Source organism: Balaenoptera physalus (genome assembly GCF_965194825.1).
Source record: "Balaenoptera physalus genome assembly, chromosome: 5".
Lineage (NCBI taxonomy): Eukaryota > Metazoa > Chordata > Mammalia > Artiodactyla > Balaenopteridae > Balaenoptera > Balaenoptera physalus.
The window spans coordinates 51,218,137-51,234,085 of NC_138884.1; the positions used below are offsets into that span (position 1 = coordinate 51,218,137).

A 15,949-nucleotide genomic window follows, 5' to 3' on the forward strand; every position below is an offset into this window, starting at 1 on the left:
CATTGTGGTGACACGATGTGATTTAACACAAAAGCAGACCCACCTTCCACTGAGATTACACCCACATGTCGCCTTCGACTGTTCATTTCTGGTCCAAAGAACCAACTGTTTTTGTTGATAGAATAGCACTCGATACTGCGAAAGGGGTCACCCGATCCACCTCGACCACCTACACAAAATAGCACACCTAAAGGTAAAGCCACAAAATAGAGGTTAAAATCACAGTTCCCTAATTTTTTTTTTTTTTTTACAGCTTATTTTATTTTTATTTTTTATTTTTTGGCCATACCACACGGCTTGTGGGATGTTAGTTCCCTGACCAGGGATTGAACCCAGGCCCATGGCAGTGAGAGCATGGAGTTCTAACCACTGGACTGCCAGGAAATTCCCCCTAACTAAAAAAAAAAAAAAAAAAGATAAATAATTGTGGAAAGAAACTTAGGAACTCAAAATTTTGATTAACGGGAATAAAAAAAGTTATTTGGATAGCATTTAATGTCATTATACCACTAAAAATCTAATTTTCTTTTTTTGCCCCTCATTTGAACTTTTCAAAGAATAGAATACATCAGTTATCTCAGCTTGTTAACATTCCACTATAATACGGTTGAGATCCTCACCCATCCTGAAAAATTGCTCTTGCTAGTAAGGTCATGACAAAATCCAACAAATTCATAAAGTTAATTTCTCACTGAATACAATTACAACATTTGATATACTGATCACCCTAGTTTTTTTGGAAACTCCTTAACTCTTGATTTCCATAATATCAAAGTCTCCTTTTCTCTCCAATCATTCTTCTCTTTTCTATGTTTTCTGTTTCATTCTCAGCCTACTTCTCACATACTTCATGCTTACACAGGAAAAGTTCAATCCTTCTACTTAAAATTCCATCTGTATCATAATGCCTTCCAATCTACATTTCTAAGCCACATTTCCACTTGATGTCCCAGAGGCACCTCAAACCCAACATAAAAGATCTCCCTTCCTCACCCACCTAAACAACCTCTTCCTTCCCTGAGGTGTCCTTTCTCTCCCTCGCTATTCCCACAGCCACTGTTAGTTCAGGCCCTCATCAGCTATTACTGCAAAATCTTGTTCTCTCTTATCACTTAGTACTCTTTTGCTTTCAGACTGTCAGCTGAATAATCTAATTAAAAGGCTCTTTCAACAGCTTTTCATTACCTGCATCAGTAGTTCTTAAAAATTTTATTGAATGCCACTAAATTGTACATTTAAAAATGGTTAAAATGGCAATTTTTATGGTTTATGTATTTTACCACAATTTTTTTTAACAAATCAAAACTTTATTCTGGGGACTTCCCTGGTGGCACAGTGGTTAAGACTCCACACTCCCAATGCAGGGGGCCCAGGTTCGAACCCTGGTCAGGGAACTAGATCCCACATGCTGCAACTAGAAGATCCTGCATGCCGCAACAAAGATCCCGTGTGCTACAACTAAGACCCTACTCAGCCAAATTAAAAAAAAGAAAAAAAAAACTTCATTCTGATTCAGAATCATCAGAAGAGCTATTTTATAAAACAGAGATTGCTGGGCCTGACCCCTCCCCCACCAAGAGTTTGATTCAGTGGGTTTGGGGCAGGTCCAAAATTTTGAATTTTTAAAAACTTCCCAAGTGAATGCTCATGCTGCTGGTCAAGAGGCTACCACTTGCTTCCCACTATGAGAACCACTGCTCTACAAGATAAAGCCTTAGTAGAGCATAAAGGCCTTGCACTGTCCAACGCGATTTTCTCCCTCTCTTTCCCTTAATGTTTAAGCTCCTGCATCACCCATACAGTGATCATCCTCAACGTTCTGATAACAACTTTTGGTAACTCTCATTCATGTAATATACAATATTGAAATGATTATGCTGATATCTGTCACCAGAGTCTAAGCGAGATTAAGATAGTGTGTTAAGCGCTTATCCACTAATAAAGACGAGCACAGTGCCTGGCGTGTACTAAACATTCAATATATGTAAAATAAACTGAATACCCTTTTCTCTAACTGGCACCCAGAAAAACATCGATTTATTATTCAAAACTAAGACTGGGGGGTTATTTTCTCTATAAAACCTTTTCTGTCCCTTCCAAAGTAAAAATAACCACTCTTTTTGCTTCCCACTATACCTTTTGATTATATCAAAGTACCTTTAATACTTTATTGCATTTACTTATTCATATGTCTATTTCCCTAGATCAGACTGAAAGTTCTCTCAAAATAGGAACGGCTATAGTCTATTTGTGTGTTTACATTTCTAATGCCTAACCCAGAACCTGGCACATAGTAGGCACTTAATATATGTTTGCTGAATGACTACATACATGAATGACCAGAACTGCTTGTGCTATCTTTTCCAACCAATTCAGTGTTTTAAATCAGAGAAATTTAAAGTTGAAAGAGACTTTAAAGATCCTGCAGTCAAAATTATTTATAAACTGAGGCCTTCAGAGATTAAGAAATCTGCCCTAAATTACAGATGTTTTATGGCACAGCTGGAATTATAATCCCAGAATGTAATCCCAATTATTGATTAGATTTTATTTAAGTGGACCCTAATATTTCAGCTACATAGGTCACCTAGGAACATGACATGGAAGGAAAAAAATTAAAATGAAGTAAAAAGATCACGACACAAATCCTTTCTCCACTGTTCTGTGTAGCCTTGGGCATCCTTTCACTCTCTCTGATTCTTAGTTTCCTCATCCATAAAATGGAATAACACCATCTTTCTCACAATAAGGATCAAATCCTTCACTAAAACCTACTCTATAAAGTTCTTGCAATCATGTAAGAGATCATGTATATGAGGGTCTAATACATTTGTCATATAACCTAGACTACCAAAATCTCTGAATTCAAGTCTGAATCTGAAGAATTAAATACCTTGACTTCTTGAAACAGGATTCACAACTAAAAAAATCTACACTTCAAAAATTTAATACTTGAAATCAACCTATAAAAAAGGGAAAAATAAGCCATCATGTTAAACTATTTAGAAGAACTACTTCTTCATAGGCAGATCTACAACATTCAAATTTTCTTTATACTATCTAGATAAAGTCCCACTATTCATTACCATGTACTGCCTTTTGTTGTTTTTAGGCTAGTCCACGGATCTCTTTATTTAATAACCACATTAGGTCACAGCAGATGTACAGGAAGTCTCTGTTCAGAGTACTGATTCCAGAATTCACTGACCACATTTACTCTCCCTTATCTCACAAATATATTCTTTATAAAGAGTAACATAAGTGAACATAAAACTATTTTCTCAGGAAAATATGAAAGTCTGTAAATTATGGCAAATAAAGGCAAAACTGCATGCCTCCTCAAGTATAAGAGCTTTATATTCTGAGAGTTTAATGTGGTCTGTTATACTATTAACATTAGATGTATTAAGTACCTTTCTTTTGATGTGATAAAATGCAAAAACAAACATTTAAATATGCAATATGTGTTAAGCTCCATGTTTAGTACCAGGGATACAAAGTTATTAAGATACCTACCTGTCTCTGAAGGGCTCAAAACATGTCAAATAAATTTCAATGCAACACAGTAACATGTGCAAACCAAGTGTCATTTAAGCAAAACTGACAGAGGATCTAATTCTGCCTAGAAGAATCAAAAAGACCCCCAAAGAAAAGATATTTCAGCAGTCTCTTCAGAGTGTATAGGTCTTGTTACAGCTTTTTAAAAAATTGGCTTATTGGTAAAACTATCTGAAATCATGCACAGTAAGAATTCATATATAACCTTACTTGCCAATTATTACTTTAAGACAATCAGATACTAATCATCTTACAATTAGGTTTGGGCAAACATAACCAACCCAAAATACAACAAAATTCCTTAGAGCAGAGTTGATAAAATGAGTAATTTAATTACCAGCAGTATGTTTCCTTGGGGTAGTCCGAATGGAGTATTCAAAGTCAGGTACTGCTCTGCTACTCAAGTGAAGGTGGTAATTTCTTGCTTCATCCAATAAATCTCTACATTTTAGATTTTGTTTGACAATCTGTTCTTTTGCCACAACACCCATAAGAAAATCAACCGGCAACAGCGGCAAACGAACCTAAGATTGTGAATAGTTGCAGATATAAAATTTAAGTTGCAATTGGACAGTTCATTCTTTACTTTCACTGAAGCATGTTCTCTTTTTAAAACTCATTTATTACCTTCTAAAATCTGAATGAAGCTCAATGTGCCAAGTTCTAAAGCAATTTCCAGTACTGGTCTGTACTAATGATATCTCAAAGGGATTTTTAAAATATTCAGGTTAAAAAGCAGGTAATAATCTTTCTAATTCAAATAAAACACATTCAGACTTATCCTTAAATGGTATAGTAAGTAGGAAAGAGTCAAAGCCATTTTCACATCATATTACATCAATGGATAATCTACACTTTTTATGATAAATGGAACATGCTGATTTGCTTTCATATCATTTCATTTCTATACACAATCTTATTCATCCCTACCTGTGCAAGTGTTTCATCCAACCATTTGGAATGATGCTGAGGATTGGCAAGAAGCCACTTGATGGCTGCACTATAGACCTGCTTTTCATTCTCAATATTTAGATCACTGGAGGACAAAAGCTTATGGAGATGCTGGGGTGACACACTTACAAAGTCTTCACACTCCACCACTTCAGGAAAATGCTCACAGGCATACTGATCCGCCATGTCCATTAAGTCTATTCGATTGTGACTTTCTGCAAAGGCTCTTACTGCCAGACAATTGGAGGGATGAAAATGTAACTTCATGTATTCACAACAAGCTCTAGCCACCAGTTCAACCTGTAGAATACAGGCTGCATATAAGAGAGGCTGGACATTGTCAACAGTCAAAGTGAGTCGTGAAGAATAGACAAACTTTACCAAGTCTTCTATTGCATCACCATCAAAATCTCTGATCTCAATCAGTGTTTGCTTGGCTTCAGCCATTTCAGAGAGAAACATAGCTCTGAAGTAGGGAATAACACAAGCCAATACCAGTTTGTGACAAGAGATTAGCTTTGAGCCAACCTGTTCAAAACAAAACAAAGAGAGACTCAGTTTAATATCAAAATTAGCCTGAGATCAGCATCGAGTACATGTTGTATAGCAGGGATAAAAACTCCAGACAAGTTTAGTGTATTTGTTTTAACAATGTAATCGTTTGTCACTTACTTTCAATCTAGGCCAATTTCTTAAAGTCAGGCAATTTTCTTCTTCCAAGTGAGAGTCAAATCTTTTATACATGTATCTATAATGTATATACCATAAACTATGATTTTTCTGTATTATCTCACATTTCAGAAGCATTTTGTGAATTAATGAGGCTAACAGCAAACATCACCTAGCACTTACTATGTATCAGGCACTATACTTTTTTTTTTGGTCTAAGAGTCCTTTCTTTTTTAGAAATTTTTTTTCCAATTTTATTGACACACAATGTTGTATAAGTTTAAGGTATGCAGCATTATGATTTGATATATGTATATATTATGAAACAATTAGCACAGTAAGTTTTAGTAAACTATCCATCACCTCATATAATCTTTCTGATGAGAACTTTTAAGATCTACTCTCTTAGCAACTTTCAAATATACAACACAATATTGTTAACTACAGTTATCGTGTCAGGCACTATTCTAAGTGCTTTTCATATATTAACTCACTCGATTGTCCCAATGCCCCTGTGAGTAGATACTATTATTATCCACAATTTATCAGTGAGAAAACTGAAGCAGAGTAAACAAATCAATGTTAGTATTTACTATGAGCTTAACTGAAGTTTTTTCATTTCCTATTTAAATAATTTTGAAATGATATTTTATAGAAATGTAATAAAGAACACTGAAATCTCACCACTTTGTTGAAAAATTAGATTGCTTCCAATAGTCTGCCATTACAAACACAGTAGTGAACTTTGTTGTAGGAGAATCTTTGTTTACATTCTCTATTATTTCCTAAAGATAAACTCCTAAAAATAGAAACGCTGCTTCAAAGGATAAGTACTATTTGGATACATACTACTAAATTGTCCATTTCTGATCCGTTTACAATATTTGTGCCATATTCTGAATGTTATCTTGTTAAGAAAAATCTGCCAATTCAATGTATGAAATATCTCATTGTTTTAGTTTACTTTTTACTAATATGATTGAATCATTCATAAATTTTGGACTACGTTTATTTCTTCTAAGAACTCTTTCTATGACTTTTTTTCTCATTTGTAAGAACTCCTCAGACATTTAGAATATTAGTCATTTGTCATATATACATTTCAAAACTTCTCTTTTATTAAGTATGCTTCAAAATTTTATTCACTCCCTATGGATTTTTATATAATCCAATCAATCGTTTTCCTTATGACTTCTGCCTTAGGTGCTATGCTTGAAATGGGAATCATTCTAACAGTCCATAAATATTTACAGGTATTTTTTCTAGTTTTATGTTTTTCACAAATCTATTTCCATCTGGAAGTTTTTGGTACTGAGAAGACAGATATCTTTTTTTATTGATGTATAGTTGCTGTAAAATATTGTATGTTACAGTTATATGTACAATATACTGATTCACAATTTTTAAAGGTTATACTCCGTTTACAGTTATTATAAAACATTGGCTATATTCCCCGTGTTGTACAATATATCCTTGTACCTTATTTTATACACATAGTTTGTACCTCTTACTCATCATCTTTCTAACACAGTAGTTATCCAGTTTCCCCAGCACTTTATGTTAAATAATCAATGAGTACAAGTAACAGGATAGTAGTGTTTTAGCAATTATCCTGTTTCCATGTAACATTTTGATTATGTAATACACTTATAGTTGTGTTTCATTATTTGGGAACTAATTTTAAAATAACAACTCCTAAAGAAAAAGGCCTGAGGAATGTTACAATGTATAAAAGGTTTTGCTTATAAATGCTCCTTACCCAGCTTTTTTCACTAATGTAGAGGAAGAATGAATATCACTTATTTCAACAAGTACAAGATGATTGTTTCTGTTGGTTATACTATATTTACTTTGTTAAAATAATTTAGAAGGCAGGATTTAGAGTCTACTGAGAGTCAAGCTGTAAACTATACTACAGCAGAAAGCTTGGCATGTTCTCAAATTCCCATTAGCCCTAAAATGGGATCTGAAATCTGATATTAAACATTTAAAAAATAGTCTAAAAATATCTTTTTTTTTTGGATCATCTGCATTGGCCACCACTGAGATTTAGTTTCTATGCAAATACTTGTAAATCTCACATGACGTAAACCTGCTCAATTAAACTACTTACAAAGACTCTATTACATAATAGTACTATAAAATAAGGTACTACAGGCGCGGCCAGAAAGGCGGCTGCCCCCTCGCCTGTCACGCACTGCACGTTCGTTGGGAAACTGGTGCTAAACCATTCATAGACGACTGCTTCTGGGTAGGGGTTTTATAGGTAGCAGAGCAGCTCCCTCGCTGCAGTCTACTGAAAGTCAGCCCTCGACATAAGGTTTTGTGGTTTTTTTTAGTTTGTTTTTTTTTTTAAAAGTACTACACTTTTCAGATAAACATCATTTTTACAATGCCTTCTCATCCAAGCTGTACAAATCAATGGCCCTCAAGCTATTTTCATGTTGTTTATAAGGCTCTGTCCCTCTGTAACTCATTTAATTTGATTCAAATAAACTAAAACGTGTATATTTAATATACACACACAGACACAAAATCATACCGTTATGCACCGTTTTAGAATAAATACCCATCTTCTAAACAAGAAAATTTTAACAGATATATTCACAAATTTAGGGGAGAAAGTTTATAAACTGGTAATTCCCAGTTAAGGCCCTCATACTGTTTAATGATAAAATGCAAATTTATTCTTGTATGAGAATAAATTCTCGTTGCCTAAAATCCTTCAGTAGGAGTGACAGTGATTTAAAATGCTTCCTTACTCCCCTTGGACAATTTAAAGTTACTGTTATGGACTATGGCTGGTAACAGCAGTGTTTTCAGTTTCGTACTGAATTCTGGGAACATTGTTTTTGATTGGAATAAAGGAATTGATACTTGGATGTTAGAGTTCTATAATGGCTGGACATTTTCTTTTGTTTTCTAAGTTTTGTGAATGTGGGGCTAATGCAAACTAACATTTTTGTAAAAATAAATAAATAAATAAATACCCATCTTAACTTTAAAAAGATCTTTGAGCCTTATATATGAAATAGGAACATCAAAAAATTTGGGCTTCTATGCATTCATTAACTTTCCTTTGACACTATGTAGTCTCATTATGTTCTTAAGAGTTTATTTCTAAATTTTTCTTCTCTGGTACATAAATATAAGTATCAGTTACCAAAAATATTTTATCAGAAATTTTAAAATGAAAGAAATCGAAGTCTAAAGACTAGATGTTTAAAACTGGGTAAAAAATACACAAACTACAAAATATTAGACATTATTATACCATTTAAAATCATATAAATACTACAGCATATGTCCTTGATACTAGGAAATTTTCTAATTTACACTTTTATTAGGTAAGTGAACATATGGATAATTCAAGATGCTCAGGGGAAAAGAAAACATGTCAAGCTTAAACCCAAGTAGTGAAATATGTAGAATATCAACATTAACATAATGATCCTTTATTTTTTAACAAAAGCTTGAAATACAAACCGCTAATCCAAACCTTGAGTAACTGTCCATGGATTAGCCAATAGGGATCAAAATACAATGAAACAGGGACTTACCTGGTGGCGCAGTGGTTGGGAATCCACCTGCCAATGCAGGGGACACAGGTTCGATCCCTGGTCTGGGAAGATCCCACATGCCACGGAACAGCTAAGCCTGTGAGCCACAACTACTGAGCCCATGTGCCGCCAACTACTGAAGCCTGAGCGCCTAGAACCTGTGCTCCGCAACAAGACAAGCCACTGCAATGAGAAGCCCGCACACTGAAACGAAGAGTAGCCCCTGCTCACCGCAACTAAGACCCAACACAGCCAAAAAAAAAAAAATACAATGAAACAAAGGCTTTTGGATTAGTAAGGCACCTCACTTCCAACATGGGGATTTAGTGGGGAAGAGTACATGGGGAAGTCAAGCATCCTTAATTTTTATTGCTGATTCAACATTTAGGTCCAACCAAAAAAACTATATGACAAACTAAGTAGAATTCTATTTGAAAACAATAAATGACCGTCTGCTGAATTATGAGGTAAAATGAACTAAAAATGACATTTAAAAAAACACTAAACAAAGAACATTAAAAATTCCATTAAGGGACTTCCTTGGTGGCACAGTGGTTAAGAATCCACCTGCCAACGCAGGGGACATGGGTTCGAGCCCTGGTCCGGGAAGATTCCACATGCCGCAGAGCAACTAAGCCCATGCGCCACAACTACTGAGCCTACGCTCTAGAGCTCACTAGCCACAACTACTGAATCCCGCGTGCCTAGAGCCCGTGCTCCACAACAAGAGAAGCCACTGCAATGAGAAGCCCACACACCACAACAAAGAGTAGAGAAAGCCTGCGCGCAGCAACAAAGACCCAACGCAGCCATAAATAAATTAATAAATAAATAAATTTATATATATATAAAAAATCCCATTAACTATCAGCCCTGACTTTCAAAAGGAACCTATCTATTATCTTACATTAAAGGTCACTTACTTTTCAAGTTTTCTTTTTTCCCCTCAACTACAATATATATTTAATGTGTAAAATCAAGAAAATACAGAAAAATATAAGGGAAAAAATTTACTCACAATTCAACAAATACTGTCAACCTGTTGGCATATTTCCTTTTAACTTTTTCCCATGCATTTTGAAACATAATAGACTGTCCTGAACTTCATCACCTTTTCCTAAGTTTCCGAAAACTTTCAACTCTTCATGCTTATTCTACACAGTGGATGTAACACAGTTTATTTATTGATATCAGCCATTAAGACAAGTTTTCCATATTTTAAATATAAACAGTATCTTAGAACATGAAGTTTTTTCAGCATTTCAGAATACTTCCTTAAGATAAAATCTGAAAAGCAGAATTAATGAGTCAATAAATATAAGCTTTTTACAGCTCTTGATACATACTGCCAAACCATCCATGAAAAACAAGGAATGAATTTACATATCCATCAGCAGTGTTTGAGAATAATCCCTTCATCAAAATTTCAAAGCAATAAATAATGTTCAATATGTTGATAACTAAACAATTTTTCAACTGTTTTACATCTTTGACATTTTTAGTACTTTAAAAAATCTGGCAATCCCGTGAACTATTCTTTTGCAAACTGTTGTTCTTACATAGATTTACTTCATTTCTAAGTATTAATTGTATAATCCCATTACCATGGATTGTTGAAAACAAACATACGAAAAATTTTTAAATCATTAAAAACTAAAGTATATATCAGGTTGAAATGTTTACAATTATGCCACTTAACAGTAACTCAAGCTAAATGTTTGAGAACGATATTGAAATAAATGTGTGGAAAACACACAGAACAGAAATAAAGACTGGAGGGAAAAAAGCCTATATACCCAAGTCTCCTTTTATGTACATTTATAAGCTGTATTCTAATTTTTCAGCTTAATCCCTTGTAATTTTGCCCTTTTATCTCAATTAGCTACTCTTTTTCAATAATCCACCAATTTTATTCAGTCTGAGTAGCCATAAACATGTTTAATTGCCAGGTCAAGAAGGGGTTAAATGTATAAGACTCAATGCCTTGGCTTGTAGTGAATTACCATATCACAATGTCTAGTCACATTCACTGTTCTACAATCTTATCTCACTACGTTTACTTTAAAAACCTGCACAATGAAAATAATAACTTTTAGGTAGCATTTTGGGGGTCAAATAAACAAGGATCTATGGATATAAATACTCAAATATCCCTTCTTCTGAGCAACATTAAAAAAAAAAATCAAAATACTGACTTACTATTTGAATGGACAAAAATAGAAGTGATCATTTTATTAGACGTCTTAACACAGAATGCTTAAGTGTTAAATATAAAATCACTTTCTCGGGCTTCCCTGGTGGCGCAGTGGTTAAGGATCCGCCTACCAATGTAGGGGACACGGGTTCAAGCCCTGGTCCAGGAAGATCCCACATGCCGCGGAGCAACTAAGCTCGTGCGCCACAACTACTGAGCCTGTGCTCTAGAACCTGCGAGCCACAACTACTGAAGCCTGTGCGCCTAGAGCCTGTGTTCCACAACAAGAGAAGCCACCACAATGAGAAGCCTGCACACCACAACAAAGAGTGGCCCCTGCTCACCGCAGCTAGAGAAAGCCAGCGTGCAGCAACAAAGACCCAACACAGCCAAAAATAAAATAAATAAATTTATATTTTAAAAAAATCACTTTCTCCTTTATCATTTCTCTTTTATTAGATTATGCCTGCTCTCCGGTCAGGAGTTGACTGCTACATTTATAAGGATAACAATTTTATAACTTCTACCTCTTGGAAGTATACTACTATAATGCAGTTCAAACACTGTTTCTCTGCAATCTTTCAGAGCACTTATTCTTACCTGATCTGTTGAAAGTTTTGACAGCAAATAATTATAACACTTAGAGTCTTGAACGTGTTCATTAGAATCCTATAAATACTTGTTTTAAAAAAAAAATCACAGAAACGTGCACTTTCAAAAAAAAAAAAAAAGCCAAACAACATGACTGAAACATAATCAGTGGTGGCATCAAGAGGTGATGTAAGGGATTGTTCTCCTCTAATAATCTCTATCAACTTCTTGAGGTAAAATTAACTATGATCTTTAACAAGGATAATGACATTTCCTCAAACTACATAAAGCATAAATAAAAGCATCTTTGTAGATGCTACTCTTGTTCATCTATGATGTATAGTTTAAGCATTATGAGACCTATGCAATACCCCTTTCAAGACAATTTCCCTCTGCCTTTTCCCCACCAAATTGTTGGCCTTAAGAACCTTCCCTCACACATAACTTTAGAGCTGCTACTAGATACATTGTTTTAAAATATTTTCACTAATAAATATACATAATAATATATAAACAAGTTTTACCTTTCCCTGGAATGACCTCAAGATTATATATAATCTCCTATGTGAAGCCTTTCCAATCACCTCTCAGACATAGTTAACAGATCCTCTCCTATGCGTCCATAAAAATATCATAAAATGACAATCACTAAATTGTATTTTAGTTAGCTGTGTATGTGCCTATCTCCAGCTAAATTTCAAACTCCCTCAAAGCAAGTACAGCATATTATTCAGATTTATTTATACTCTCCATATACTAAGATAAGACCTTAGTAAATATCTGTTAAATGAGTTTGTTTTTCCAATATCAGTGCTCACTTTGGAATTTAAAAACACACTAATGGCCTTACATATGAACAATAAAACCAGTTTTGATAATTGTCTTTCTAAAATGCTTGTCCTAAAAGCAATAATGACCTAATGAAGCATACTAATCAAAAAAGGAGATGACTATATCAAAGTATAATCCTCAAGGTTATATGAGTGTAAAAAGTGAAGTTTATATTGAACAGATCATTATAAACTACCCATAATCTTACTTGGTTTAGTTGTTCTGTGACAGTTAAATTCTGAAAGTTTAAGAAATGTTGAATTAGAATTAAGAAACAAATCCAATAACAGACCTGCTAAAAGATTAAGCTACAATTCTTTCTAATGATAAGAACAGAATATACCGTAGCAGCATTATCTAATACTTTTGGAACAACAAGAATAGTACACATAATGATCCTAATAGCTGATTATTTATTGAATATTATGTACTGAGCACTGTTATAAGGACTTCACATGTTATCAATTCACTTATTCCTCACAAAAACCTAATCGTCATCATAATTTTACAGTTGAAAAAATAAAAATGATAGCTCCTTTAAATTAGTGAAGTTTCTCATTCCTAAATGACTTCTATCACTGCTTCAAACACAGTAATTTTGGGTTTCCACCACAGATTCTTTTTTCTTTTTTCCACCATAGAGTCTTCTGAGGTTTTCACTTCAACCTATTGCTGAAGTTACCCAATAAACAAAGAAAAGTTATGAGATTAGTTATCACTTGCCCTAAAATGGCTGTATCCTTACTTTTCACTTAAGAAAGTTTACATGCAGTAGCTAGTAAAAATTATTCTAAGATCCAATTATAAAATGTATACAATCAATAATATTCTACTTAATTATTTTCCAACATATATTGATATGATGAACTGATAATTTATTAAATTCAAATAATCTATTTTACATTTTTATTTTTGCCAAATCCAGTGTGGGTCACTGAATTTCACACCTGTGTTGAAAATTAGAACAATGGCATTAGATTAAACATAATATACTATACAAATCAGGTGTTCTACACCTACAGTTTAGGTCTTCCTTCATTAAAATTTATACATGGCTATATTTCACATAAAGCTAGTAAAATTATTTAATAATTTTCTTCTCAATATCTTAGTGTCCTTACATATTGGTAGGTCCTAATTAAAAGTTTAAGTAAAGAGAATATAGGTCATTTATTTACAGTATAACACTATACTCCTGGACATTCTGGGCCTAAAACTCAGAATTTATGCATTCAGTTTACAGACTTTCGCTGAGCGTCCCTGATCTGATTCTCTAAGGGTGTCCTCAATCCCCACAACTCTGAGCTCTAAGAACCTGACCTATCAGGAGCAGAAAGCAAAATCTAAAAGATCCCAAAGTGGCAAATCTCATGTGGAAAATGCTGCATGTATAAACATAAATCCTCAAAAGAATTTAATATTACACTGAGAGATAAGAATAGTAAGAGGTACTTTAAATGAGCTATGAGAAACAATTAGAACACAGGCTCTTCAACACTGCTTTATCAATTTCCCAACTTTATTAAAACTGTCCTTTGTAGCAGAGCAACGTGATCATATAGGCCTTAGACAAAGTTTACTAAAGACTTCTTCATCCAAGTCTAAAAAACACTCTACTCCACTATCAGGTAAAAATAAACAATCTCACTTAAAGACGGTAATATTAAAATAGAGATTAAATTACAGGCATATTTTGGAGATACTGCAGGTTCAGTTCCAGACCACTGCAATAAAGCAAATATCTCAATAAAGCAAGTCACACGAATTTTTTGGTTTCCCGGTGCATATAAAAGTTATGTTTAGACTAAAAAACGCTAACCATCACCTGACAACTCAGGGCTGCCACAAACCTTCAATTTGTTTAAAACAAACAAAAAACACATTATCTGAGAAACACAATAAAGCAAAAAAGTGCAGAAAAACAAGATATGCTTACACCAGAATAGGAACACACAGTAAAACACTAGTGCAGCTACATATACAACCAAGAATTCTGACTTCTAACCAACATCAAGAGTAAGTGAATACATCAAGTTGTTTTTTTTTTTTGGCTGCGCCAGGCAGCATGCAGGATCTTAGTTCCCTGACCAGGGATCAAACCCATGTCCCCTGCAATGGAAGCATGGAGTCCTAACCACCAGACCACTAGGGAATTCCCAACATCAAGATTTTTTAATTCACAAGTTAAAAGCTAATTCCCTGGCAGTCCAGTGGTTAGGACTCCACGCTTTCCCTGAGGAGGGTGCAGGTTCGATCCCTGGTCAGGGAACTTAGATCCCGCAAGCCGTACGGTGCGGCCAAAAAAAAAAAAAAAAAAAAAAGCTTATCTGGTCAACAGCAATTTATCCATTTCACAAATAATAACTATTTGTTGTTTTAGGGCTCCAGAACTTTCAGAAGTGAAACTAAGAAATAGTGAATATCAACATTTAATTAGTATAGTAATTTTATCTTATGCTAGGCTCCCTTTACTTACCCTCCCTTATGTCCCTTCCCCTTCAATGTAAAAAAGGGTTGAAACTAAAACCATTCTGACTATAATAAGTAAAGCACCAAAAATTTGCCTTGTGTGGTTATAGAAACCTTTATTTTATATAATACACTGAAGAGGCTGAGGAAAGAAAAAAAGACAGTCTCACCTTCAATGTGATATCACAGAGTTCTCCATTTTCATAAAACTGAAGAAGAGAACCATGAAAATCTTTCCAAGCTTCATTTGCTTCAAAGATAAAGGAGTCTTCTCCATCACCATCACCAAGTGAAGATCTGTTCTTTATTTGCTGGTGCTGTTGCCTTTTCCCCTTTGTGAAGCGATTCCTAGCTTGTTTTGCATTCACAGGTTCTGAAGCCATTTGTAACACTCTTCTTTTAATACAGCTCTCTTCTCAAACATCCCATTTATTCTTTTGTAAAGGATGGGGAAAAGGCAGAAGGTAGATGCAGTCCATTAAACTTCAGACATTTTTCAAAACCTACTCAACTGCCATTGTCCAGTTAGCTGAGACTGAAAAAAAATAAGAAAACACACATAAAACAACCACTCAAAAAATGATTACTAGAAATTATAGCTTGCCAATACCATATATGTAAAATGACCATATAAATCATTGTTGAAAGAAGAACAGGTGACTTTGTATTTTCACACTAAATGTCACATAAGCCACCTCAGCTAATTGTATCAGGGACTCCTTTAAAATCTAATTGGAAAATTGTGGGAAGATGGTGGAGTAGAAGCACAAGGAATCTGTCTCCCACGTAGACAACAACTGCACTGACAGAATCTGTTTGATGTAACTATTTTGAAACTCTGGAGTCTGCTGAAGGATTACAACTTCCAGAAGACTTAGTAAATTACAGTTGACTTTGGTCAATTTCAGCTCTGTGTACAGTAGCAGCTGCCCACCCTCAGCCATGTGGCAAGCAGCTGTGCATGTGTTTCTGGAGCAGCTTGCACAGAGTTTGCAGGAGCCACAGTAGGCAAGAAGGACTCTATCCTCTGAATATCAGGGATCTCTCCTCTGATTGCTCACTACTGTTTCTGATCACAGAGGTGCAGACAAAGAGGTGGCCAGCCACTGTTATTGCACCTCCTCCC

General features: G+C 34.6%; 1 protein-coding gene across 12 annotated transcripts in view; it reads right to left on the reverse strand.

Moving 5' to 3' along the window:
* KLHL8 (kelch like family member 8) overlaps positions 1 to 15,949 on the reverse strand; it is a 53,666-nt gene that overhangs the window by 14,682 nt on the left and 23,035 nt on the right. For 8 of the 12 annotated variants that reach the window (XM_082463241.1, XM_082463251.1, XM_082463249.1 and 5 more), the window contains 4 exons: positions 14,994 to 15,358; positions 4,489 to 5,037; positions 3,896 to 4,082; positions 44 to 187 (listed from right to left, as the gene is read on the reverse strand). In XM_082463241.1, coding sequence (XP_082319367.1) covers positions 44 to 187; positions 3,896 to 4,082; positions 4,489 to 5,037; positions 14,994 to 15,206 — 1,093 coding nt within the window. In that variant the 5' untranslated portion in view covers positions 15,207 to 15,358. The remainder of the gene's footprint in view (positions 1 to 43; positions 188 to 3,895; positions 4,083 to 4,488; positions 5,038 to 14,993; positions 15,359 to 15,949) is intronic. The other 4 variants (XM_082463252.1, XM_082463242.1, XM_082463243.1 and 1 more) reach the window with 3 other exon arrangements.